Source organism: Melanerpes formicivorus, unplaced genomic scaffold, assembly GCF_026170545.1.
Source record: "Melanerpes formicivorus ecotype bairdi unplaced genomic scaffold, bMelFor1.0.p_v2 SCAF_69, whole genome shotgun sequence".
Classification (NCBI taxonomy): Eukaryota; Metazoa; Chordata; class Aves; order Piciformes; family Picidae; genus Melanerpes; species Melanerpes formicivorus.
The window spans coordinates 206,603-234,573 of NW_027142421.1; the positions used below are offsets into that span (position 1 = coordinate 206,603).

Sequence of the window (27,971 nt, forward strand, 5' to 3'; positions counted from 1 at the left end):
AGAGAAGGTTGTAGTATGGTGGGTGCTGGTCTGTTCTATCTAGTATCAAGTGACAGAACAGGAGGAATAGCCTCAAGTTGTGCCAGGGGAGATTTAGATTAGATATTAGTAAAAAACGTTTTACTGAAAAAGTGGTCAAGCATTGGAACATTATGGCCAGGGAAGTGGTGGAGTCAGCATCCATGGAATTGTTCAGAAAACAAATAGACATGGCACTTCAGGACATGGTTTGGTGGGCATGGTGGTGTTTAAGTGGGTGGTTGGACTCAATGATCATAAAGGCTTTTTCCAACCAAAACCACTCTATGAACTTAGGAGGCTTCAGCCTATGAGGCTGAGTATACAAGGTTTCTGAAGCACATTCAAACAACTTGCTTTCCTTCTGCTTCACATTTAACCCTAAGGTAAAACAGAATGATAGATTTGGTGCTGCACTGAAACAGTCACACAAAGTAAACTCTTACTTGTTTCCTTTCTATAAGCACCTTTTCACTAGCAGAGCACTAAGGTGTTTTAACAGCCTGGATTTTCCACCGTGTTGAATAAAGATCATTCAATGCTATAAAAGATCAGATTCCTCAAAGGGCAGAGTACTGCTTCCATGCCTCAAGAAGAGTTATGCTGCTATCAGAAGGCTCTGTACTTAGCTGTTGTTTTTAGGTTCTTCAGCTAGACTGTGTCGCAAAAGACGGACTCTGCCCTGGGATTCTTTTGGTGTGCCACAGTGGTTCAGTGAGATGGGGCTGGAGGATCTTGCCAGTTATAGTCTGACCAGGGAGCACACTCAGAGATAAGAGGGCTTATTTCATACCTGACTACAACTGCCATCTATTATTGTGGTAGAACTTCCCAAAATATTTTGTTGGGTTTATTACTGGGAAGCCACCATGTTTAGCAGGGTTTGATTTTTATCCATCTATATTTATAATTTATGACAATGGAACTAGTAGAATTGTTCCTTGGATTTATGAATTACCGTATCTATATATAAACTCCATGTTCATCATCTTGCTAACTTGCCCAAGCATCATTTGTTGTTCTGCTGCAGATACTGGCAAAATAGTTAGGAACTATGTGTTGAAGATAAAGTAACAGGGAAATTAGTAGGGTGTTCAAGAGGGGATTTGATGTGGCACTTGGTGCCATGGTCTAGTAGTCATGAGGTCTTGGGTGACAGGCTGGACTTGATGATCTTTGAGGTCTTTTCCAACCTTGTTGATTCTATATGATTACCTAAGAGCTACTGAAATACAGTGTTTTATTCTCTGATTGGTAATTTTCTGTGCTGAAGGAGAGATTTATTAGTTCAATCCTGAGAAGTACTGAACATTTTTCTAGGCTCAACATCCCCCTCCCCACCTCTGCCAAACCAGGTGAACAAAACTTGTGGGAAGTTTGAATAGCCCCCGATACTTCTTCAAAGCTGCAACTATGTGTGCGTCTTTCAGAGATTAATTAATTTATAGTTAAGATTATGTTGCTATAAAGGAAATTCTGATTAACCTTTGTTACAAATTAGGAAAGAAGTGTAGAATGCTGTTTTCTTTCTAGTGAGAGGATATCAGGTCAGACTGAAGTGTAATTTGTCTATTTATCTTGCATAAAGGTCCACTGAAAGCTTTCACATAAGCACAGTATTTGTATTCACTGTAGGAAGAAAGGAATGATCTAATAGACATGAAAGAAAAACCATCAGAATTGCATTATTTGGTAAGAAAAGGTGTAGGCTGAGGGTGGTCTGCTCTTTCCCCCTCCCCCCCAAATATTTTTGTTTAGCAGTAATTTGTAATTTCTTATGGATCCCACAAATCCTTCCAGTTTCATAGATTTTAATGTTGTGTTGTGTTAAATTATTTAATAGATGTCTTTTTCTGTCCCCCCTTGTTTTTTTTCCCCATGGTAAAAACTGTATTGTCAGCTCAGAAAATAGAAGAAGTTAAGCAGCAGTGAATTTTGCAATGGAATTACTTGGAATGAAAAAACAAACCTCATGTGTATGAATGTTTATAAGTTGTATCCCTAGAGATCAGATGAGAACCACATACGTTTATGCCAACTATTTGGATTGCATTAATATAGCTGGGATAGGCTGCTGCTTCTATAAGTAGAACAGTAGTGCAATTATTTTTTTTTAGGTTACAATAAAGACATCTCCTAATATTTCTGTCTTTCTCTCCATGTACCTGGAAAGGCAAAAAAAGAAAAAAAAATGGATTACAAGGCTTTAAAGTATTTTATGGGATGAAATCTGTTCTATTAAAAGTGCACCAAAACCAACAAAAGTGTACATGACTAAAAGCAGTTATGTAGGAAGCTTCCCTTGCTGTATTTTATTGCTTCCCAGTCAAAACTTGAGATGTTGTGCTCCTTTCTCATATGTTCATTGGACTGCATAGCATTGTGGTTGCTGGGTGTACTTTAATTTCAAAGCTAGCTCCTTGCTTAAAGGTATGTAAAATACCTCTTTTGCTAATTGGTATCAGCATAGCCTTTTGTCTTTAAATGCCAAAAATTAAGCAACCCTTTATCTGAAAAATCTGCTCTCATCATTGTTAAAAAAAAAACAAACCTGAAAAGACTTTGTAAGAAGTAATTTATGTATTTTTAACTGGTCCCTAAATTCACTGCTGTGCTGAAAGACAAGGATACAGTCATATTGTCCCTGGAGGTGTTCAAGAGGGGATTGGACGTGGCACTTGGTGCCATGGTCTAGTCATGAGGTCGGTGGTGACAGGTTGGGCTCGATGATCTTTGAGGTCTCTTCCAACCTTGGTGATAATGTGATACTGTGATATTCTAGAAGAATGAAAGTTTTCATAGATTACTGTATGTGAAATTTTCATGACAGGAACAAAAATAGGATTTCACCATTTTTGTAATAATAATTTGCATTTTCCTTTAGATCAGACTTCTATGATGTAGGGTTTTAGTAATAATAGGTCATCCCAAACATTCATTTTTAATGTATTATCTAAACCTTAAATAGACTTCTCTTATATTTTGCAAATCAAGAATGGTGATTCAACTGGAGTCTACTGAATTTAGAGATACCTACTTGCATACATGCATTTGAAAATGAATGACTTTCATGACAAGGGGAATTCCATGGGTATCTTTTTAGTATCTGAAATTATTGCCTTCCTTCTTGGAAGTTTTCCTCATGAACTGACTGTTTCTTTTATCTTAATTTATGTTAGTTTTCTCATAGAATCACTCAGGATGGAAATGGCCCTCAGAATCACCAAGTCCAACCAATAACCCTACTCCACAAGGTTCACCCCTAAACCATATCCCCAAGCACTACATCCAAATGACCTTTAAATACATCCAGGGCTGGCGACTCAACCACCTCCCTGGGCAGCACATTCCAATGCCTGACCACTCTTTCTCTGAAAAACTTCTTCCTAATGTCCAGTGTAAACCTACCCAGTCACAATTTGAGGCCATTCCCTCTTGTTCTATCACTTAGTACCTGTGAGAAGAGACCAGCACCAGCCTCTCCACAACATCCTTTCAAGTAGTTGTAGGGAGCAATGAGGTCTCCCCTCAGCCTCATCTTTTTCAAACTAAACAGCCCCAGCTCCTTCAGTTGCTCTTCATAAGGTTTATTCACCAGGCTCTTCACCAGTTTCCTTGCCCTCCTCTGCACTCACTCCAGTAGGCTGTATGTCTTGTGCTTGCAGAGGTCAAATAGCAGTATAGCAAATCTTACTGCCTTGGAGAAAACAAACTCACTGGTGACACAGGAGAAGGGCACAGAAGTATTCTGTGTTTAGTATGAAAAATAATACGAGCTGCACTCTTAATCCAGCAAGACAGTAACACTACAGTCTAAGCACTTCAGAGTTTTTGTATTAAGGAAAGCAGAATGAGAAAGAAGAGTAGATGTTACTGATCTCTGACCAGCATTCTGGCACTTTGCCTTAGGAAGTTCAATTTCTTTGTTTACTGAGGTCAACAACTGCTGTGAGAATTTTGATACGTTAGCTATGCCATACACATACTCCACTTGTTGTATGTAGTTAATATGGTAATAGTAATAGCCCTAATATAAATACCTCTGCTCTTATTTTAGAAGTGTTACCACTCAGCACTGTAAGAATATGGTTTAAGCACTGTGATAAAACTGCTAATTCTATGACATTATTAGATAGAAAAATAAATATATTTCTGTTTACACTGGCATGTTACTATGTTGCAGGCAAGCCTGGGTGATGTTTCATGCCTTGGATCCAAGTGTGAGCATTTATTTAGGTAGTTGTCTCCATGGAAACATTTGTTTGTTTGGATGTTACTATGTGTTAAATTTTAAACAAATTTTTGTGATTCTATACTGGCTTGATTTTGAAGACTGGTTAATCTACAGAAGCTTTACAAATATACCTTATTCCCTGCCCTCTGAAATATTTTTTTGGAAAAGATCAAGTGAAAGTATAGTTGTTGTCTCAAATTCCATTAATAGTTTCTTATATTGCTGTGACATGTTTTCTTGTTGCTGAGGAAGCCATGTGTTCCAAAGGCCAGAAAACTTTCCTCCATCTTTTTGAGAGAGGAAGGTTTTGTTCCCATGGAGAATCTTCACAACACACTTTATTGTGTCCTGACTTTTGAGCAATTCCACCCCTACCCTATCCTTAGTACATCTTGCACAGTCAGCTGTTTAGCTTAGTTCCCACAGTCTGACTCACTCAGGTCTGTCTACAGGAGTGCTTCCACGTGAGACCAGATGGGTCTTAATTCAGCACCAGTTCACTATTGCTGCAAGACTGAAAGAACTAAAATGGATGATGTTTGCTCTAAGCAGCTGGCAAGATAGCTACTCTTGACAAGAATGAGTACATGCTTCTTGCATTTGTCAGCTAAGATGGTTGTCTTTGTATTGAAAAAACTGTGATAATTCTTGCTTTCCTAATATATTTGAAAAGAATGGCACCTTGACGCTTGTATGTATTCAAAACAAATATATCTCCAGGAGGTTTCTCTAATTTGTATTCAACAGAGATTTACTGAAGCCTCTCAAGTTTTTAAAATATGTAAATGGGCATGAAATTGTCTCATAACTCTATGTGCTTTGCTTTATGTATAAACTTGTGTTTTACCTCCCTACAGAGCACTGTCATTAACAGTGACATAGAATCTGATTTGTGTAATCCTACTTCATGCATGAAGTAGGCATAGCAGTTAACTCATGTACTTTAATATGTCTGCATGGTGAAATGGTTATTAGCACAGAACATAATCTGTGCTAATAAATCTCCCCCTTCCAGGCAAATTATGAAGCTGTGCAGTTGCACGTGGAAATGTAGAATCACAGAATCATTAAGGTTGAGAAAGACCTCCAAAATCATTGAGTCCAACCATAAGTCTGACACTGCCAAGTCCACCACTAAACCATGTCCCTGAACACCACATCAACATGGTTTTTGAACATTCCTAGGGATGGTGATTCCACCACTTGCCTGGGCAGCCTGCTCCAATGCTTAACTGCTCTTTCAGTGAAGAAAGTTTCCTAATATCCAATCTAAAGCTCCCCTGGTGCAACCTTAGGCTCTTTCCTGTCATCCTGTTGCTTGTTACCTGGGAGAAGAGACCAACCCTCACCTCAGTACAACTTCTTTTCAGATAGATGTAGATCTCTCAGAAAGAGAAAACATCTCCCCTCAGCCTCCTCTTCTACAAACTAAACAAATGCAGTTCCCTCAGCCATTCCTCGTTAGACTTGTGCTCTTGACCTTTCACAAGTTTCATTACCCTTCTCTGGACATGCTCCGCCACCTCAATGTCTATTTGTTGTAGTGAGGGGTAGGTAATTTACAACAGAAAGTGTTTTGTCCCATCGCCTATATTTTATTTGAAGTGAAATCGGATCTTAATTTCTCTTCTTCTCAAGAAGCTAAATTTAATGTTGGCTTTTCCACTTTACCCTTAAAATACTTTTTCTTAAAAAAAAAAAAAAAAGCAAAGCAACTCTTCTCTTTCTTGCTAAGAGGCTTACATTCTAAAAGTAAATCAATGATCACTTCTGAGAAGAAGGGTTAAGATTCATTTGGTGTTATGCTGGCTTGTTTTATGTGTGTAAAATGGATACATCCTGTATTCCTAATAGTGTATGCAGGTTATGGTTTTTAAAATGTCTTTTCATGAAAATAGATATCACATGAAAACTTACAGATACAGTGGTGGGTGATTCATTTCACAGCTGATACAGAATGCTGCATGATACCATACATAGTGCTTGGTAGCTGCTAAACTGTGTGGCATAAGATGCTTGTGGATTACAAATACATTTGCTGGTTTATAGCAGAAGTAGGGCTCTGGTTAAGAGATCTTGTGGAGTTTTAGAGGGCTTTTTGCCTTATTTTTTGTCTTGGGCAAGTCAGCCCCATTAGTTTTGGGTTGCTTTCTAGTCTGCAGCAGAAGGTGTGTGACTGGCTTGACAGACACTCTAAATTAGTCTCTCTCTCTCTCTCTTCCCAAAGGGGAAGAGAAAGGGAGTGAGAGAGAGAAACTTATGAACTAGAAAAGCATGGATTGGAAGCTAAGGCAGAATGGAGAGTGTCCTTCTCAGATGCTGGCCATAGAAGAAGGGGAAGAGAGAGCTTGACCCTCATGGTCCCTCAGTTTTATACCGAATGTAACGTATACAGAATGGAATATCTCATTGGTCAATTTAGGGTCATCTGATGTGTCCCCTCTTCCCTGCAGGTGCGGCCTTTTACTCTGTACCCCCAACATGGTACACAAGATTTAGCAGTGACTCTGGTCTACACACCAGCTAAGCAGAAACATCAAGCGTTATCACTCCTAGAGGCAGGCACTGTCTGCAAACCCATGCCATTAACTGCAGAAAGTGCAGCTAATTAGAAGAGACTGATGTGGAAAATCAAATCACTGAAAAGATTTTGTTCTGTCCTAACTCAAAGCAGGACACAGCTACAGATCTCCAATTTCAGAACAGGTATTGTACTCTGGGTGCTGGCAAGGATCAACAAAACCCCTCAGAGTCAGCTGAGCCTGAACTTAGTGCTCACACAAGAGGGAAAACATGAGTGACAGTGTCACCTAACGCTGCCTGCTCCTATGGGGACAAGCAGCACCTTTAAGGCTTCTTGGTGGAATGTGAAGTGGTTTGTAGCTATCATTAGGGTCTTACCATTCTAAAAAGATTTTAGTTGTGGGTGTAGCTTCCCATTACACAGAATTGGAATATCTTTTCTTTAGCCAAAAATTGCAGTTACCTGTCCTTCTCAGTTACCTGCAGTTCAGGTGAAATTCCTAATAATCCATATGCAATTGAATAATCGTAATCTGGACTCTGACTTTTAAAAGCAAATGAGTCACTCAATGCTCTGAAGAAGAGTGAAGGGGGTGTCATGGTGCTTTAGCCCTCAGTGAGGTTGCTTGTGTCATGACGTGAGTGTCCCCTGTATTGCACAAGGAAGCCATAGAGCCTTAGGAGTTTGTCTGCTGTTGAATCAGCTTCAAAAGCCTTTTGGATAAGCTGATGTATTTATACCTCTCACTTTAAGGTTTAGTCTATAGCATTACCATAATTTAGTGTATTCTGAAGGGTCTACCATAAAATTGTCTTCCTCATTTGTCTCAATGTTTTTCTGGAAAGAAAATTCCTGAAAGCAAGGGGAGTCTTTTATTCTTACACTATTACCCTTTATTTGTGATTGTAACACAAGCTTCATAAGATTCTTAGAAAACTAAAGACCTTTCTGGAATCCTCCTTCAGCAGACATAAGACTCTTAATATAAGCCACCATCATCTGGTGAGAAGGACTTAGTGCTTTAGACCTATTCATCCCTTTTCTGTGTTTATACAGCAGAGCATTGTACTGCTTAGTGCCGTTTGTGATCAGGGGCATCGGCAGCTGCAGATCAGTGGTGATCTTTGGCACCAGGCTGTGACTCTCATAACACATGACAGCACTTACTTCATTACCCAGATGTCTTTCGTCTTTTTTTCTGTGCCCTTTCCTTGCAAATATTTTAAAAAGGAAAGTAAGCTGATAAGAGGAGCAATTGTTGTGCTATGTAAGAGATACAACTTACAGCTTTTATGTCATTATAAAAGCATGTGCAAGGGTGAGTTGTTTTTCTTTCAGCTAACAACAGATACACAGTGATACTGTGACATAGTAGCAATTTGTTACATCACAACTGAAAAAAATCAATATCTATGTTTAGCGTGGAAATCAACTCCATTATACAAGATCTCCAGAAATGCCTATTATAATTGGTAGGGCAGTCCAAATCCTGGATTTGTCTGCTTTATTATATTTGTTTCTCAGTGTGGGATGGTGTTTGTTATGCTTCCCAATGGAGGTGACAGTGCTGAGCATGGAGAGTATATCAGATTCAGAGCAGTGTGAGAATAACACAAGAGGCTAGTGACAAAAGGATCATAGAGTGGAGGGTACTCAGCTCTTACTCATCATCATGTGGTGTCTGTGTTACACAAAAAAGTGTTGTCTAGTCACCTTTGCAAGAAGGAGACTCTGTGGTATGAGATAGATGAACAATGGTGACCGCACTGTTTACCATCATGTCCGATCACTTCCCTGTGTAAAGCACCTATGACTGCCGCTTGCCAAGCTAGTTTGTGGCAGTAGGGGAACATAACAAACTCTGTTTTGATGCTGTTTATGGTCAGTCTTCTTATGCCTCAGTTTGAAACATGTTTCTTCCAAATGTAAGCTATTTACATTTTCTTCCTGTGATGGATGCTCTATGAAAATGGATACCTGGTGCACTTATTCCAAGTGGATATTGGTGTGCTCTTGTGGATGAATAGCATGCATAGTATAGTATGCCATTCTCCTTTTGGCATAGTGTCAAGGGAGGTTTCACAGGTTTGCAAGCTGCATGCATAGATTGGTGTTTACAGCTCTACAAGAAAGTTTTAAGGGTTGGTGTTTTAGTGGTGTTTGTTTTTTGGGGCGGGTGATGGTGGTTATTTTTGTTTGGTCTAGCAAAAAAAAGGAGCAGGTGAGTGAGTTGTTATTCTTCAAAGTGCCTATGCCTAGACAAAGGAGGAAATGGAGTAATTTGCCATCTATAGGGTCTTACATGTTTTATCTGAAGTTTTGTAAGTTGAGAAACAGGCGTCAAATACTGAAAGGTAGCTATGATGAAAGAAAATGTATAACCCACATGGTACTTAATAGCCACTCCATTAGGTGATATTCTCGTGCACATCAAACAGCAAAGAATTTTGATGATTTTTAAGAGTTGTTCTGGAAATAGATATCAGATGAAAATAGTAGTGAACTATATGTGATTTGAGTTTGGGGCTTTTGGGTTTTTTTCTTTTAATGCTAATAAGAGTGGTATGAATGCAAATCTGAGACTGAAGACTATAATCTGATTGAATGGCTTTTTGCTCCTCATAAATCCTGATACTGGTTTATAGAATCATAGAATTGGAATTACAGAATGCGCTAGATTGGAAGGGACCTTTAAAGGTCATCTAGTCCAACCCCCTTGCAGTAAAAATGAACAGTGAAGAATGTTCAGTTTGGTAGCTCCTTGGAAGGACCAATACATTTGCCATGTGTTCCCGCTGCTCATCCTTAATTAAGGCAGCACAAACAGCATGATTGGTTGTATAAGCTTTTGTAGTAAAACTAAGTAGAAATTGATGCCTTTTACAAGAAAGCTGGAACAGTGGATTCCTCTTCCAAAGAGGTTCCTTTTCTTCCATCATTTCACATCACGTGAGAGTAATGGAAAAGCTCTACGTTATGCTGGGTGGATGACACAGCTGGGAAAGCTGTTGAACTGAAATGCACAGAACTAAATTGATCTTTTTCTGCCAAGGCAATAGAGTGTGGCCTGTTGGGTCTTCTCAAGCTGGATGTTGGTTTATTTTTTCTTTGTTTTGTGTTTTTATATATATATATATATATATATATATATCTCTCTCAAATGAACGGATATATGGAAAGTCATCTGATATATGCACTGGAATAAGAGCACAGAATTGTAATACTAGTTGCACCATTAACTGGCCACAATTTAGAAAGCTTACCCTTCTGTACCATGCATTATGAGAATGGATATTACTCCACTATTCTTCTTGCACCAGAATACCGTGTGGCAAATGATAGTTTGAAGCAATACTTAAGTTTCTTGCTTCGTCTGGTAGAATCAGTGGCTTTGAAGAAAATGTCAATTTCAGAGTTGAAATTGATCAGAAAACAAAAAGAACAAAACCAAAAAAATGCACACACACAAAACCCAAGCAAAGAATCAAAACAACCAAGCAAAACCCCAAACACAAAACCCTCAAAACCCAAAGCAAAAAAAAAAAACCTACCTTATTTTCTGAATGTAATAAAGAGCTGCCATAGATATTGCTGATGTAAAAATGTAATAATGTCTGTTTGGAAATGAAACAGAAAGTGCCCTTTGTACAATGTAAACGTCAAGAGGGCAGCAGATAGGTAGAAGCTTGTGTTCAAAAGCCAGAGAGTTGTGACCTGACAGAACTAAAAAAAGATGCATCAAAATGGAGTTTGATTGTCTATTCAAGAAGGTTTCTGATGTTTAGTGTGCTCTGTTACCTTGTGAGTGTGGGGGTTTTCAAAACTAAAAGCTGCTAGTGTATTTTGAACTTACTAAATGCTGTGAACAGTTCAGAAGTATCTGATCAAAGCAATGTTATTCACATTGGACTCATCTATGGACAGCTTCAGTTTCAACCTGGTATGCAAAGGCGATCCTGTGCCTTGAGATTTTGTAGCAGATGTAAGAGCCTAAATTTGGCAGAAATTTCCCCTAATAGTTTGGTAACTCTAGCTAATTCCTTAATTTAGTCACTGAAGTTATATTAGACATCTCCAAAGTTGTTGGAATTTTTCCCAGCACTGCCTTGATACCTTCCTTCAGTAGCTCCTGATCTAAGTCAGTCACAGATTTCCAAAAGAATGCGCACTTGTTCTTTCATGGTCTCCTCTCTGCTTTCACAATTCGTTCCATCATTTCAGAGGCATCTCAATTGTTCCTTACCATTTTGGTGTGTAAACCTCCATTTATTATAAACTTTGGGATCTTTCAAGTACAGCTGGTGCTTTGAATTGCGATAATTGTTATGTAGATGAGAGGATATCTGTACTGGCGTTAACTGTCGTGATTTTCTGCATTTCTTTTGGAATTATTTTCAGATACATGGGTGAGCACTTTTAAGACTCATAAACAAACCTTTAATCCAAGGCAGAAGATAGATTCCCATCTAGAATTTGATCACTGTCTGCTTAGATCGTTTACAGAGTGCCAAGACATCATTGGCATGGACTCTTCTACAGGTTGTATGGTACTACTGAAACTTCCATTAGTAAAATATGGTTTCCTCTTCAGATACATTGATATTTCTCATTCTGAGGAGGGCTGCCTCCAAACTGAAATTCTGGAGGGGAAAAAAAAAAATAAATCTGAAGCTGTATGTAGTTTTATTAGAACTAGTTGTTAGGCAGATTTTCTCTTGTAGACTTAACTTATGCTTTTTAGCTTAGGACTTTTGTCAGGAAATTGAGAGAACTCTGTGGTTTGCAAACCATCTATTTCAGTCTCTGCTATGTCTACAATGAATTACTTAGTTATCAGAGGTCAAGGGCCTGCACTTACCACTTATGAGATATATTGTGCTTCTTGCACATGTTCTGTGTTATGATTAGTAGGGAAATATTCATTCACACTTATGGTTGCCTTGTAAATTAGTGCAACTTTGTGTTAGGATGGGAAGTGCATAAAGATGGCTTTTGAGGTATACAAAGTAGGTAGGGCAAGATGCAGTAGGTATTTTTTCCTAAGCTGTGCAAAAGTATATGTCTGCACAAGATGTAGTAAGGAGAAGTGAAAAAGGCATAGCAGAGGAACTTATCAAAGAATATTCTTACCATTGAAAATAGTTTACATATGGAATTATCTTTAGTCTTGGGGGTCTGTAGAATAAATGAAGTGCTGCCTTCCTCATATGTATAATATATAATATAATCATATAATTTGGCCTGAAGACTTTCCATTTGCTTTGAAAGCTAGCCCTAGCCCCAACTAACTTCATGTAGGAAGGAGAAATTTTCTGCTGGAGAAATGTAATAAGGAAGGGAACAGTCCAGAGCAGGTACTTGACAAGAAGGCACATATAACAGAAAAGCAAGTATTTGCCTTCCAACTGATGGCTCTCTATGGTTCATGTAAGCGTTAGTGATTTGAGGCTAGCTACAAGTGTTAGTAGGTGAGCCTTTTCAGCTTCTGTGTAAAGTCCTGCACTCTCAGTAGTTAGAAACTACTCAACACTTTGTATGCTCTCATGAAGGTTATTTCAGTGCCTGTTCTGCAAAAGAACAGTGAGATTTTTCTGAAAATTTCATCAATGCTTGCGTGAACAGAGAGAATTAACTTCTGTCATAGAGGTGTGCATCTTGCTTTACAGTAATGTTGCAACACGGCTTCTTCCATGAATGCAGGGTATGTATGAAGTCACATCACTCAAAACCAAATTAATCTCTTTGGATACATACAAAAACCCCTGGCACGCTGCTTAAATAGGGATTCTGTTGACCTGGCAGTTGTCTTACTTTTATTCTTTGGTTTGAACGGAAGCAGCTTTGATTTGTGGTTATGGTTTTGATTTATGGGGGTTTTTTTGTTTCTTGTCACTTGATTGAAGCATCTTCAATCTGAAAAATTTTGACTCATTTGTTGAGCTGTTTTTCACTATGCTTCAGTCTCAGGTTAACTTAAAAGCATTTTTATATGTGCCAGGAGAAGAATTCTTCTGTGTTTGGCGTTCCCCTATTCATTCACTGCGGTAAGGACATATCAAAAATATTTAGTGCTGTAAAAGACAATAGAAATGTTTCTATAAATACAGCAGCAGCAAAATGAGGGCTATGGAGAATATCTGACCTTTAATGGATGCAGGGGGAAAGATAGTGACAAAGGATGAAGAAAAGGCTGAGGTACTTAATGTTTTCTTTGCCTCAGTCTTTCATAGTAAGACTGCCTATTCTCTGAGTATCCAGCCCCCTGAGCTAGAAAACAGGGATGTGGAGAAGAATGAAGTCCCCATAATCCAAGAGAAAATGGTTAGTGTGAACTGCTGCACTACTTAGACAAGTCTACGAGGCCAGATGGGATCCACTGAAGGGCACTGAATGCCTTGGTGGAAGTGCTCACCAAGCCACTTTCTGTCATCCACCATCAGCCCTGTCTAACCAGGGAGGTCTCAGTCGATAGGGTGTTCAAGAATGTGACACCCATCTACAAGAATGGTTGGAAGGAAGACCTAGGAACCTACAGACCTCTCAGCTTCACCTCAGTGCCAGGGAAGGTCATGGAGCAGATCATCTTGAATGCCATTACATAGCATATACAGGGCAAAGTGATGGGGCCCAGTCAACATGGGTTTATGAAAGGCACGTTCTGCTTGACTATCTTAATATCATTCTGTTACAAGATAACCTGCTTGGTGGATCAGGTAAAGGCTGCAGATGTTTTTTACCTGGACTTCAGTAAAGCCTTTGACACTGTCTCCCACAGCATCCTCATTGAGATACTAGCTGCTTATGGCTTGGATGGGCATATTCTTTGCTGCATCCAAAACTGTCTGGATGGTCAGATTCAAGGAGAGGTGTTGAACAGAGTCAAATCCATTCGGTAGTGGTGTTCTCCAGGATTCAGTAACAGGGTCAGTGCTAGCTGAGAGGACTGAGTGCACTTTAAGTTTGCAGATGACATCAAGTTGGGTGGGAGTGTTGATTTGCTTGAGGCTAGTAATGCTCTGCAAAGGGATTAAACAATTCTGTACCCAAAATGAGAACATGATTTGAAGTGTTGAAATGTCAATTGGATACTTCTCACATACGTGCAATTTCTTGTGCCTGTGTGTTCTCTTTTCACTTGTGGGCAAAGATTAGGAGTAAGATTCTCTACATCAAACAAATATAGTTTTTATAATTTCCTTTTTAAAATAATACAGCTCCCTCTTGAAATACTTTCTTTTAATTTTAAGCAGTTTGAGGTAGTGTTTTGGTCACAATTTGCCTGTTCAGTACTTTTGCTTTCTGTTTTGAAAAATGGGAATGACTGCTGGAATTCAAGTGCATTAGTAATTTTAAGACTCTAACTGCTGTTTCAGAAGACATGAAGATAAGAGGGGTATGAGGATCAGGACATTGTTGTGAATACTGGAGTTTTAACACAGATTTAAATCTCCAATACAAGAAGCACATATAATGGAAGACTGGAGATTTTCTCCCTATTTAGAACTTTCCTGTGGTCATTCAATTTTTCCTCTCATGTGGGAAAGCAATCTTCCAGAAGAGATATGTCCAGTTTTTTAGTTTCTTTTAGGTTATACATCTTGGTTTACTTAAAAGAGAAATTGCTTCTGTGTACATTCCTGCAGTCTCCATTCTTGAAGGCAGGGATTTGGTCCTTGTCTGCTAATTATGATATAGAGATGTCTTGTGGATTTCTTTGTGTGTGACCTCTGGATCTAGACTGCTGCTGTAGTTAATTTCTCTTCTTTCACTTCGCGTGTCATTCGGTCATTCATTCACACCTTTCTGTCTCCATTCATGGTCAGTGATTCCTATAGACTAAGAGCTTGTGCTCTTAGCTGATGCCAGTTGCCAACTTCTCATATTGCCATCAGAAAATGTCAGCATATATACATACATCCATGGTTTCTCCCTGTCTTCAGGATCACTAGAACAACTCTACCCCCCTATACACTCCTTTACTTACCTGCATATATCTGACCCCTCAGGAGAGCTCACTATCATTGAGTAGTCCCTGGGTTCAGAAATTGCTTTCAAACTTATATGACTTGACATGGAAAAATTGTGAAATCCTTTGGAAAAAAAATGGAATATTGCTGTTGTAAAACCATGCAACAATGGTATTTTCTTATTGAGACAGTCTGGCAAAAATCTGTTTGCTTGCAATTCAGTATTATTAAACTCTAGAGGAAAGCCCCATCTGGGACTAGATGAGACTGATGCTCTGCTTCCATAGTAGCATTTTTGGAAGCAATGAGCTGCTATCACAGTCTCTAACTGCATCCACCCACATTTGTGTTATCTTTCAGAAATGCCTTTGCAAAGACAATTCTTATGTATAGTATTAAATGGCATTATGCTTTTCCTAGAAAACAAACTAACACAAACAAAATTCCAACCAGTCTGCAACTGGTAATTTTTACTTGGAGAGTGGGTGTCAATATCCTAGAGCTGAAGGGAAACTGGGTACCTCAGCTGTCAGCTAGTGCTTCCTAAATTACTTTTCCATGTAAGTAAACTTGCTGCATCTTGTCAGTATGGTCATTAACAAACAGCTGCAGTGCCCAATCTGCTCCAAGGTAGGAAGGCTCTGCAGAGGAATCTGAGCAGGCTGGATTGTTTGGCTGAGGCAAATTGTATGAGAGTCAACAAGGTCAAGTGCTTGGTCCTGTGCTTGGGTCACAACACCCCCATGGATGCTCCAGACTTGGAATTGAAATGGAAAGCTTCCCAGTTAACTTCCCTAATGCTACTGGTCACCACTGATACGTGCTTTAGTATCTGACCTCCTACAGACAAATATTGCTGGTCCTTCATGCACTTGAAAGATAGATTTCTGCGTTACTAAGCAATATGCTTTGTGAGTTGCATGGTATTTATTGTATACTTTTACAGAGTAGACATCATTCTAAGGATAAAAGCAATGCAGTTGTAATAAAATTACTATCTTTTATCCATTATGTGTGTACAGTTACTACATTTTTTGTAGAGTCCAATGGATTGACAGCCAGAACATCTCTGTTCTTTGTATGATGCCTGTTAACAAGGAAAAGATGAAGGTCTCCCAGACTACTTTGGTAGCATGTGTTTCTATCTCAAACTCAGCTACATGTCTTTAGTGAAAAATGCATTTGCAAACTCCTTCAGCATCAAATCTGGATATACATTTCTTCAGGTTTTACAGAGTTTTCCAAATGTTTCCTCTGCAGCTTTTTATCAGTGGCTAACCTTTACACAGATCTTTGTTCTTAATGTCCAGATATAGAATCATAGAATTGTTAGGGTTGGAAGGGACCTCAAGGATCATCTAGTTCCAACCCCCCTGCCATTGGCAGGGACACCCCACACTAGATCAGATTGCTCAGAGCCACATCCAGCCTGGCCTTAAAAACCTTCAGGGATGGGGCTTCTACCACCTCCCTTGGTAACCTGTTCCAGTGTCTCACCACCCTCCTGGGGAAGAACTTCTTCCTAACATCTAACCTGAATCTCCCCATTTCTGGTTTTGTTCCATTCCCCCTAGTCCTATCATTACCTGACACCCTAAAAAGTCCCTCACCAGCTTTCTTGTAGGCCTCCTTAAGATATTGGAAGGCCACAGTAAGGTCTCCTCAGAGCCTTCTCTTCTCCAGACTGAACCACCCCAACTCTCTCAGCCTGTCCTCATAGGAGAGGTGCTCCAGCCCTCTAATCATCCTCATGGCCCTTCTCTGAACATGCTCCAACACATCCATATCCTTCCTGTAATAGGGGCTCCAGAACTGGATGCAGTACCCCAGGTGGAGCCTTACCAGAGTGGAGTAGAGGGGGAGAATCACCTCCCTTGACCTGCTGGCTATGCTTCTCTTGATGCAGCCCAGGGTGTGATTTGCTTTCTGGGCTGCAAGTGCACACTGGTGGCTCATGTTGAGCTTCTCATCCACCAGCACCCCCAAGTCCTTTTCCTCAGGGCTGAAGCCAGTCACTGCCCAGCCTATATTGGTACTTGGGATCGCCCTGACCCAGATGCAGGACTCTGCACTTGGTCTTGTTGAACCTCATGAGGTTGTCATGGGCCCGCCTCTCCAGCCTGTCCAGGTCCCTCTGGATGGCCTCCCTTCCCTCCAGCGTGTCTGCTGCACCACACAGCTTGGTGTCCTCAGCAAACTTGCTGAGGGTGCAACATGATTTCTTTCTCTGGAGAAAAGAAAAAATAAAGAAAAAAAGAAAAAAGAAAAAACAAAAGGCCCAACAAACCAACCAACCCTAAACAAGTGGCTTCTGCTGCTCCTTTAAGCTAATTTTATCTTTTCCTCTAAGCCCTATATAACTATTAGACATACTTTCTACTAGGCCTCTTTCTTTTCTTCATCCACTTTAAGCTCTACTAATCTCTTTAACCCCTCTCATCCTGGGATTTACTTTTCTTTGGATGCTTTTACCTGCTACATGGTTTTGCCAGGTTGTTTTCTTTCACCAGTCTCCTCCTCCATTCCATTCACAGAGCAGAGTGGCAGAATTACCTTTCTCTATTTAAACAATAATTGTGAAGGTCATATGGATTTCATCTCTCTCAATTCTGATATTTTCTTCTGATAAAATAGCCATACTCACAAGGATGCCTGCTACCTTAGCTGAAGATCTCTGTTCTTTCTTCTTTCAAGAATCATTTTTCTGGAAGGATTGTCTTCTTCCTAACAATTCACTATTTTGGTCCTTTTTGCATCAGCATTTCAGTATCCCTGTTCTACTGATTGGAAGTCTCTAAAGCAAGGTGATGCCTCAAGTTTTGGCTTCTTAATTGGTTCTTTTACAAACCACCTATTAGTGCAGCACAAAGAAACTGATATAATTATATTGCAGTACACATGCTTCCTCTCCTTCCCTTCTCCCTTCAGCTATATTTGCCAGATTTTTACTCAAGTCTCTGCTTTGGCTTAGTCATACATCATTCAGACTTATCCGAGAAACTGGGGTCTCTTTCACATTTGTAAGTTTTTTTGCATTGTCTAACTAAGTGTTGTAAATTTGTTCTTGACAAGGAAACAGATCTTCAGAACACAAGCCCTATGAGGAGAGGCTGAGGGAGCTGGGGTTGTTCAGCCTGGAGAAGAGGAGACTCAGGGGTGACCTTATCACTCTCTACAACTACCTGAAGGGAGGTTGTAGACAGGCTAATGATGGTCTCTTCTCCCAGGCACCCAGTACCAGAACAAGAGGACACAGTCTCAGGCTGCACCAGGGGAGGTTCAGGTTGGATGTTAGGAAGAAGTTCTATACAGAGAGAGTGATTGCCCATTGGAATGGGTTGCCCGGGGAGGTGGTGGAGTCGCCGTCATTGAAGGTGTTCAGAAGGAGACTTGATGGGGTGCTTGGTGCCATGGGTTAGCTGTTTGGGTGGGTTGGATTGGTTGATGGGTTGGACACGATGATCTTGAAGGTCTCTTCCAACCTGCTTTGGTTTATTCTAATAAAGGTTTATTCCTAAGATCTGTTGAACACTCCATTAGACAGCATGGTTTTAGCAGCCTCATTAGCTTGACTAGGTACCTAGATTTTTTTGTTTGTTTGGTTTTAGGTTGTGAATGGTGGGACTGATAGCCAGTAAAAACGCTACCCTGTGTAGCCCAAAGAGAAAAGAAAGTAAAGCACAAAAGGAAAAAAGTAAGCTCCCAGCCCCATGGCATAACCTGCTTCTTGGTTAAACTTAATAGCCTTGGACTTTGTACTTGTACCATTACAGCAGAGATTCTTGCATAAAAGTGTATCTGTTAGTTGAGTGATGCATTTTGCACACACAAGTACAAACCCTTTTTGCTTCAAGGAATTTGTCTGTAGTAGCTTTTTAGTGTCTTTTAGTACTTTTTAGTACAGTGCCTACCACTAACTATGTACTAATAATATACATGACATATGTAGAGTAAATCAAGAAGGCTTGATGTGTTATCAAAAACAGCCCCCCCCTAAAGAAAAAGGGGGAAAAAAAAGTCAATTCTACTAAATAAATAAGAATTAACACTTTGGGAAATAGCACAATAATAATCACAACGTTGCTGCTGTAAAGTGATAAATGGTAAAAAACTTATTTGTAAGAAAACCAAGGACTTTCAGCTGCAGGGAATTTTTAGTATGACAGATTGCTCTCAGTGTGTGTGTGTGGGGGGGGTTAAAAAAATTTGAACAAGTTGAATAAATCCCTCTATTATTTCTCTTAAAAGCAAACAAAACAAAACAAGCGAATAAACCAAAGAAACACTCCCCCCCTTCCCCCACTCCGTCCCTGTCCCCAGACAAAACCACAATAGAAACAAACAAAAACTACCAACCCAAACCCTTCATGTTTTAAGAGAAACACTTCCCATTTTTTTTGTTCTTTGTTGGTTAAGATAAAGCAGAAACAGCCAAAGTTCAGTCTGGTTTGAAGGTCATCAGGAAATACACCTTCTTTAGGATTTAGAGTAAATGGTCTGACTTGCAGTCCATTCTTAGTGTTATGATGACACCTTTATATGATTGATTTGAATAATTTCAGTTATTAATTCTGATACTTCAGGATAATTTCTAATTATTTGGCTAGCTGTTACCTTCATGGATATGGGAGCAGTAGTGTCAAACCGGAAACTGCCTGATTAAACTTACAGTTAGAGTGAGACTTCCTGTTAGTGACAAATAAGGCGCTGCTGCCACTGCAATCCTTCATTCTGTCTTCTGAATGGATGAAATTGACTTGGGAAAGGAATAAATATAAAGAGTATCCCAAATCCTGTTTATTCTGATGCTCTTGAGTTTTAGTTGACTGCTTAGTTGACTGAGACACCGAAGTCCACAGTGAATTCAGGCAAAATAAACCTTACAAACAAAACTGCTTGTACAAGAGTTTAAGCAAAAAGCCATTTTTTGAGCTCCTACCTCTAGTTATGCTGTCTTCAGACCCTTGAGAGACTTTCTGTTCTCCTTAGACATTTATGGGCAGGTGACCTCTTCACAGCAAAACAGTCCTGGTTTGTGTAATCTGCTGTAATCGTCTTTTGGCAACGCTAGGAAGAATAGAAACCTCTCTCTTTCAGATCTACTTTTATCTCTTCAACCTAAGAAAATTGAAAGGAAAAGTGGCCTTTCAGAATGGGATGACTTGTAGTAGCGCAGAGATTAAGATGGCAACTCTTAAATTGAAGAAACCCTAAACGACAGTAGTGCTATAGAGATAAAGATTTCTAATACTCGTCAATAATTTTGTGCATTTGATATGTGGAGTGTGTTGGTACAGTTTTTCTTCTAATCTACAATTGTTGACAGCTCTGAATCCAAATAGGAGTGAAGTCCAAATAGCATAAAAGTATGAATTTGCAAGAGTACATTTTCACAGTGTATTTTTCTAATCCTGTGAACACGGGACTCTGTAACAATATGTGTGAGTGAGAACTGCATCACTTGCTGTTGCCATCTTCTTGGGGCCAGTGTTTGGTCTTTTACATTTCATGTTCACTGATGCTGATGTTTAGGCTCAGAACTTCTGCCGTGACGTTGGTGAACTTGGTTTCCCAAGGGCAAACTGAGAAATTGAAGTTTTAATTCAGACTCTCACCATTTGTACTGGTTATGTGTGAAGAGTCCTCTTAAGGAAGAGGAAGTGATGAGAAGCTTTCTAAAATTCTTCTACATATGTTCAGTCTCTTCCTAAAGGTAGGCATAGATTTAAACAACTTTTACAAGTGTACCATGAGTACACTTTTTTCTCCACTGAAACGTGATGTGTTAGAGTAATTCCAGTTGATGAAACAGAGCTTGAAATACAATGGCATGTAGGAATCTATCTTTCCTAAAAGTAAAGGTTTCTGTGTGTCACAATAAAATACAGGACTTAAAACTAATTATTAAGGTCTCTCATATATATTTTCTTCTTTTCATTGAGGAGATAATTTTATGATGTCTGGGTTTGTACTACTCTTCCCTCCCACCCCCACCTTTCCTCTATTGTTACTACATTCCATTTTATCTCATTTTCTTGTCAGATACTCAATTGTAGACAAGTGTCTGAACCTGTAGCACTTGGTAAATTAAAATGAAATACATTTTTTTGTTATTCTCATGGAAATGAGATGGCATATTGAAAACAAGACACACACAAGGAAGCTGAGTATTTGCAGCAACTTTAAATGCTGGATTGGCCTTCTTGGCCACAAGAGCACACTGCTGGCTCATGGCCCACCAGGACCCGCAGGTCACTCTCCTCTGCACTGCTGTCTCTGTGCAGTGGCCCTTTTGGACAGCTGAATTAAAATTAGATTTCTATGCATAGTTTTTCTAGCCTGAGGTTTCTGTTGCCAGTGCACGTTTTCTCTATCCTTTTATCTATCATATATTCCTGTATAACCAGCTGTCGCTTTTGGAAGAGCTGTTCTAGGTTGTGTGGTGAGTCTTTTTCAGTGGTATCCGGTGACAGGACAAGAGGTAATGGATGTGATCTTGAACATACAAGGTTCTATCTAAACATGAAGCGAAACTTTTCTTTGGTGGTGGAGCACTGGAATGAGCTGCCCAAAGAGGTTGTGGAGTCTCCTGCTCTGGACCCATTCTTACCTTTTTCTGATCTGCTTGCAAAGCTCTCTAAACTGACACAAAAATAAATGCTTAATTGGCAAACATAACTCATGTAGTAGCATGCTTCCCAGCGACATAGACTCTTAAGTGTTTCTTTAAAGGCTTCATAATGTTGTAAGTAATTAAAAACATCTGCTATGAAAGATGGTGCTACTTAGGGTTACATCAGCATAAGTATCAGAACATTTTTTTTTTGATATTTTGTTTTTTCATTGTTAACTTTTCATTTAAAATGAGTGGCTTAATTTTGGCATGGAATTCTTGTTTTAAAGTTCAGGGAATCTGTAATTTAATAATCCAGGGAAAGGTGTATTTTGTGTGTGGTACAATTTACAGCAAAGTAAAATACTTTTTTCTTTAGTGCTGATTAATCTCACTGATTTTGTGGCCTCACACCTGAATTTTAAAGTGAGAAATGCTAAAAATAGTTTTGTATTAGGGAAAAGAAAGGAACAGTGTGTACTTCCATTACCTCCTGCTTAACCTGAATATTTTAAAATGCTAGAAAACAAACTAGCATTATTCTCCTTCAGGCTAAACACCTCTCTAGTGAATGATGAGTTGCTTTCTAAGAGTTTTATCAATTGAACCCTCTGGCTTGATGGATGTAAAAAATCTGCAGGAGTGACTGTGTAAATAGATGTTTGTAAAGTATGGAGCAACTGAGGGAGCTGGGACTGTTTAGCTTGGAAAAGAGGAGGCTGAGGGGTGAACCTCATTGCTCTGTATGGCTACCTGAAAGGACATTGTGGAGAGGCTGGTGCTGGTCTCTTCTCAAAGGTAATTACAGTATCACAGTATCACTTAGGTTGGAAAGGACCTCGAGGATCATCGAGTCCAACCTATCAACACAGACCCCATGACTAGACCATGGCACCAAGTGCCACGTCCAATCTCCGCTTAAACGCCTCCAGGGTCGGTGACTCAACCACTTCCCTGGGCAGCCCGTTCCAGTGCCGAATGACTCGCTCGGTGAAGAACTTCCTCCTCACCTCGAGTCTAAACCTCCCCTGGCGCAGCTTGAGACTGTGTCCCCTTGTTCTGGTGCTGGTTGCCTGGGAGAAGAGGCCAACCCCTTCCTGGCTACAACCACCCTTCAGGTAGAACAAGAGGGAATGGCCTCAAGCTGCAACTGGGTAGGTTTAGACTGGACATTAGGAAGAAGTTTTTCAGAGAAAAAGTGGTCAGGCATTGGAATGTGCTGCCCAGGGAGGTGGTTGAGTCACCAACCCTGGATGTGTTTAAAGACTGTTTAGACATGGTGCTTGGGAATATGGTTTAGGGGTGAACCTTGCAGAGTAGGGTTATCGGTTGGACTTGATGATCCTGAGGCTCTTTTCCAACCTGAATGTTTCTGAATTTCCCACTCATCAGATTTTTCACTGTAAACAGTTACAGCAAAATCTTCTCCACTAAAAGTAAACCTAAACAAGCATTTTAGTAGTGTGGATAAAAGGGCTTCCTACTAGTGAAAAGAAGAGCAGGTCTTACACTCTGAATTTATGGGGGGGTTATGAGTTTTGCAGACTGCTGTATGGTGTTTTCCATAAATATGTGCTTGTTTTATGAAGGTGACAGGTGTTGAATTAAAATGTATTACTTTAAAATCTGTCAGTCTTTGACAGAGGAGGAATTTCAAGTTTTAAAATGCTTTATAAGAGTTTGCTTTCCACAACAAGCATTATTCTTGATTTACTTGTGAATACATGGATAGTCATGAATAATATGTCATAATCAGTTATTCAAAGAGGGGAAAAAATAAATAACAAAATTAAGATACTTAAGTTCTTACCTTCTATGCAGGCAGGCTTTACAAGTGATCAACCAAATGAGACTATATTTAATTTGAGCTGCAGGCATTCTGACAGCAGGCCAATTCCCTTTATTTCTTCTTTATTTCTGGATGTTGATCAAGGGAAATTTCTAAAGTACTATCCTACTGATATGCATAAAAAAAGAAGTGATGTTTCTGGGGTATGTTCTCTGTGACAGCGTAAATAGTTTGTATGGGTCTTCCTGTTCTCTTTCAGTTTTCTATAGTTCACTGTGGTAAACTGAGACCATTCTGTTCTTAGAATGCTTGTTTTGTTCTTCTGTAATTTCTGTCCATTTTGGTGTGTTTTGACAGGGGAAAGTCTTCCAGAACTATCACTTTTGAGCAGTTTAAGGAAGCCCTTCAAGAACTCTCTAAGAAGCGATTTAAAGACAAGAGTGATGAGGAAGCAATTCAAGAAATATATAAACTAATTGAAGGAAAAGCCCCAATTATATCTGGAGTAACGGTATGTTACTGATCTACTGGATTGTTTTGTCTGTCCTTTGTTCTACTTCGGTGTTATTATATTACAGAATCACAGAATCTAGCAGGTTGGAAAAGACCACAGAGATCATCAAGTCCAGCCTATTACCTAACATCACCTGACAACTAAACCATGGCTCCAAGTGCCACATCCAATCTTTTTTTTTTAACACCTCCATCACCTCCCTGGGCAGCACATTTGTCAAGGGTTGAAGGGGAAGGCCACAAAGCCTTCTTCCCACCCCCTGTAAGTAAAGGGAAGAAAATTGAAAGGGAAAAAAAACGCAGCCAGATTAGCCGGATTAGTTCTGTGAAGAACTTTCTCCTCACCTCGAGCCTAAACTTCCCCTGGCACAGTCTGAGACTGTGTCCTCTTGTTCTGTCACTGGTTGCCTGGGAGAAGAGACCAACCCCCACCTGTCTACAACCTCCTTTCAGGTAGTTGTAGATAGCAATAAGGTCTCCCCTGAGCCTCTTCTTCTCCAGGCTAAACAGCTCCAGCTCCTTCAGCCTCTCCTCACAGGTCTTGTGCCTTAACCTGCTTCCCTCTACAGTCCACAAATCCAAGCAGCACGTCTTTACAGGCCTGAAGGCAACAACTGTACTGAACTGAGTATGAACAAAAATTATGCAACAGCTAAGTATTGCACTACTGTGCACTCATGTGATTGCTTCTGCTAGGAATTGTACTAGCAAGCAGCATAGTCAGGAAGATTCAAGGAGGGCTCTTGTACATGGTTAGAATATAGAAACATTCATGAAGATTGGTGTATACAAATAACAAAGAGTAGAAGGGAATTAAATTCGGAACTTCATTAAATAGTTCTAAGAGATGGTGTGAAATACCAGTAAAACTAAAGCAAATACATCTCAAAATACATTTAATACAACATGTGAATCTCAGAACACTGGAAATCTGAGACTAATTACCAGGTGGTCTGGTCTTTGATTTTTGTTTGTCTGTCAGAAGTACAACAGTTTGTTTTTTTCAATATTAGCAAGTTTTTACCCTGTAGTTTAAGAAGTACTGGAGTGTTTACCATCAGTTTGAGTAATCTTGTCAGTTTAGTTTATCTACTTAGAATTTGTAATCCTCCTGAATTTTGGCCTGTAGAACTGTGAATGAAAATGTAGTTGTAAATAATGTTTCCAGAAAATAGTTCAGTACAAGCAAATAGTGGAAATGTCAAGTGAAGAGATCTCTTTTTAGATGTGCTATTTATCAGACTTTTACAAGATTTTATTTCATTACTCTTGTACTCTCATGATACCATTAAGTTTGGAAAAGACCTCTAAGATCATCAAGTCCAACCATCAACCCAACACCACCATGCCCACTAAACCATGTCCTGAAGTGCCACGTCTACACGTTTTTTTAACACCTCCAGGGATGGTGACTATACCATTTCTTTGGGCAGCATGTTTCAATGCATGATCATTCTTTCAGTATAGAAAGTTTTCTTAATATCCAATCTAAGCCTTCTCTGGTACAAGCTGAGGCTATTTCTTCTCATCCTATCACTAGTTACTTGGCAAAGGAGACTGACCCCCACTGCACTACAACCTCCTTTCAGGTAGTTGTAGAGAACAATAGCATTGAAACAAATGGTAATTTTGATACAGACTTAAAATAATGAACCTTCTTGTTGTCCTTCACTTAGTGAGTTTGAATAACTTGTTCATCTGTCCATGGATTCTCACTTTGAATGGTACATATTTTTAGACCTCACTACTGATTACATTTTCAGTATTTCACTTGTCAGCTGTTGAAATGATCAATGGATGCCCTTCCTTCATGGATAACAGAGTGATGGGAGAACTTTGCAGATGTAAGGTAGTATCATGGAGATGTTGCAGAGGTTCACAAATGTGTGAGGAATGGGGAGGAATGGAGGGGGAGAACATGAGCCAACAGTGTAAGGCTTATCTGTATTGGAATTGCGTGTGCAGTACTGGAGAGAGCTGAAGAAGAAGTGAAGAATTAACAGGAGAGCAGAGGGATCATAATATTCTCTCCTGCTTTGTGGCAAAGTAAGGAGCACAGGGCAGAGTTTAATGGGAGGGAGACTGCAGGCTGGGAGTATTAGAGTGTTGTCATTCAGGACCAGCTGGCAGGAGAGCCCCATGCAGCTGCTCACAAAACTTCCCCCAACCCTTATGAGATTGAAAGGGAAATCAAGAGAAAAAAGACAAAATTGTGTGGGTTGAGATAAGGAGAGTTTAATATAACAGCACAAAGAGAAATGAAACAAATAGGAATAACAATGATCTTGATGAAATAGAATATAAAGCAAGTGATACAAAACTGAGTAGTGATTGTGGTGGCCTGGCCTGGGCAGTCTGCCTGATCCTGCCCTGCTGTCCTGCAGCCAGATGCTCAAAATACCCATACTTGCCCCCAACCAGACTTCCATACTTACCCAACCAGACCTCACCTTATTTAGAGGGTATGATATCAGTATGGTATTGAATACTCCATTAGCTATTTCAGTAGGTTGTCTTGGCTGTGGCCCCTCCCAACAACTTCTTGTGAAAAAAAAAATGGGAGGGGGGGGGGGGGGGTGGAATAAAAATGAATGTGTAATTCCACAATCCTACCATGCAGGAGAAGGAAGGAGTTCTGGAGATCGTTTGATTCAACCACCCTGCTAAAGCAGGTTCAGTTAGCTCAGGTTGTAAAGGATTGCAGTGTCCAGGAGGGTTTTGAAAGTCTCTAGAGCAGGAGGCTCAACAACCCCTCTGGGCAGCCTGTTCTAGTGCTCTGGGAGTCTCACAGAAAAGTTTTTCCTTAAGTTCAAGTGAAGCCTCCTATGTTCTAGTCAAACCCAGGACAGGGGAAAAAAAGTCAAAGTCATGTTTGTTTTATTTTGTTTTATAGTTCCTGGGTGGTAAGAACCACCCATAAACTTGGATACTGACAGGGCTACTCTCCCCCGATCACGTGGCGATGCAGATATGAAATCTATGTACAAGCATTTTAGTGCTTTGTTTGCCTTTGGAAGTTGATGTGGTGGAAATTTTAATTTGGGCTGCTTTCTATATGGCTAGATGGTTTTATGAAGATTTTCATCAACTGTTGTAGGATAATCCAGGCAGGCCATGTAGTGTGTGCCCTGCTCTGTGTAGCTCTGCTCTAGGGCATGTAGACTTGGTTCAGGTTTCAGACAGAAAACTTCAGAGTGACTGCTGACACATTTATTTAAAAATATTAGGGACATAGTTGAGAGGTGGGGTGTGTGGATAGGTATACCTGAGCAGCATTTGAAGAGGTTTTTTGTGTGTCAACTTATCTTTTGCACAATTTGTTTGGGGAGGCAACAGGACAATATGTCTGAATTGTCTGGCAGCCTGGGCATCAAGATAATCACAAAGTTGGCTTTCATATTGGACAATGAGGATTTTGGTGAATATTGTGATACAAGACATCTATTTTCTTTTTCCATCTATATTTTCTTGCCCTCCAGAATATTATATAAGTAGAAAAATCCTTGCTTGTGGTAGATGTGATTGAGGAGACTCAGAAGCCAGATACTGAAACAGAGTGCATTTTTGGGTTGCTTTCTAGTCTGCAGTGGAAGGTGTGTGGCTGGCTTGACAGACACTCTAAATTAGCCTCTCTCTCTCTTCCCAAAGGGGAAAAGAAAGGGAGTGAGAGAGAGAAACTTATGAACTAGAAAAGCATGGATTGGAAGCTAAGGCAGAATGGAGAGTGTCCTCCTTAGATGCTGACCATAGAAGAAGGGGAAGAGAGAGCTTGACCCTCATGGTCCCTCAGTTTTATACCGAATGTAACATATACAGAATGGAATATCTCATTGGTCAATTTAGGGTCATCTGATGTGTCCCCTCTTCCCTGCAGGTGCGGCCTTTTACTCTGTACCCCCAACATGGTACACAAGATTTAGCAGTGACTCTGGTCTACACACCAGCTAAGCAGAAACATCAAGCGTTATCACTCCTAGAGGCAGGCACTGTCTGCAAAACCATGCCATTAACTGCAGAAAGTGCAGCTAATTAGAAGAGACTGATGTGGAAAATCAAATCACTGAAAAGATTTTGTTCTGTCCTAACTCAAAGCAGGACACAGCTACAGATCTCCAATTTCAGAACAGGTATTGTACTCTGGGTGCTGGCAAGGATCAACAAAACCCCTCAGAGTCAGCTGAGCCTGAACTTAGTGCTCACACAAGAGGGAAAACATGAGTGACAGTGTCACCTAACGCTGCCTGCTCCTATGGGGACAAGCAGCACCTTTAAGGCTTCTTGGTGGAATGTGAAGTGGTTTGTAGCTATCATTA

At 39.9% G+C, this 27,971-nt stretch overlaps 1 protein-coding gene across 5 annotated transcripts in view; it reads left to right on the plus strand.

The window, feature by feature from the left end:
• The window catches only part of TPPP (tubulin polymerization promoting protein), a 63,962-nt gene that overhangs the window by 19,515 nt on the left and 16,476 nt on the right, over positions 1-27,971 (plus strand). For 3 of the 5 annotated variants that reach the window (XM_068162964.1, XM_068162963.1, XM_068162962.1), the window contains exon 3: positions 23,503-23,656. In XM_068162964.1, coding sequence (XP_068019065.1) covers positions 23,503-23,656 — 154 coding nt within the window. Of the gene's footprint in view, positions 1-23,502; positions 23,657-27,532; positions 27,907-27,971 lie in introns of those variants that run through there. The other 2 variants (XR_010990419.1, XM_068162965.1) reach the window with 2 other exon arrangements.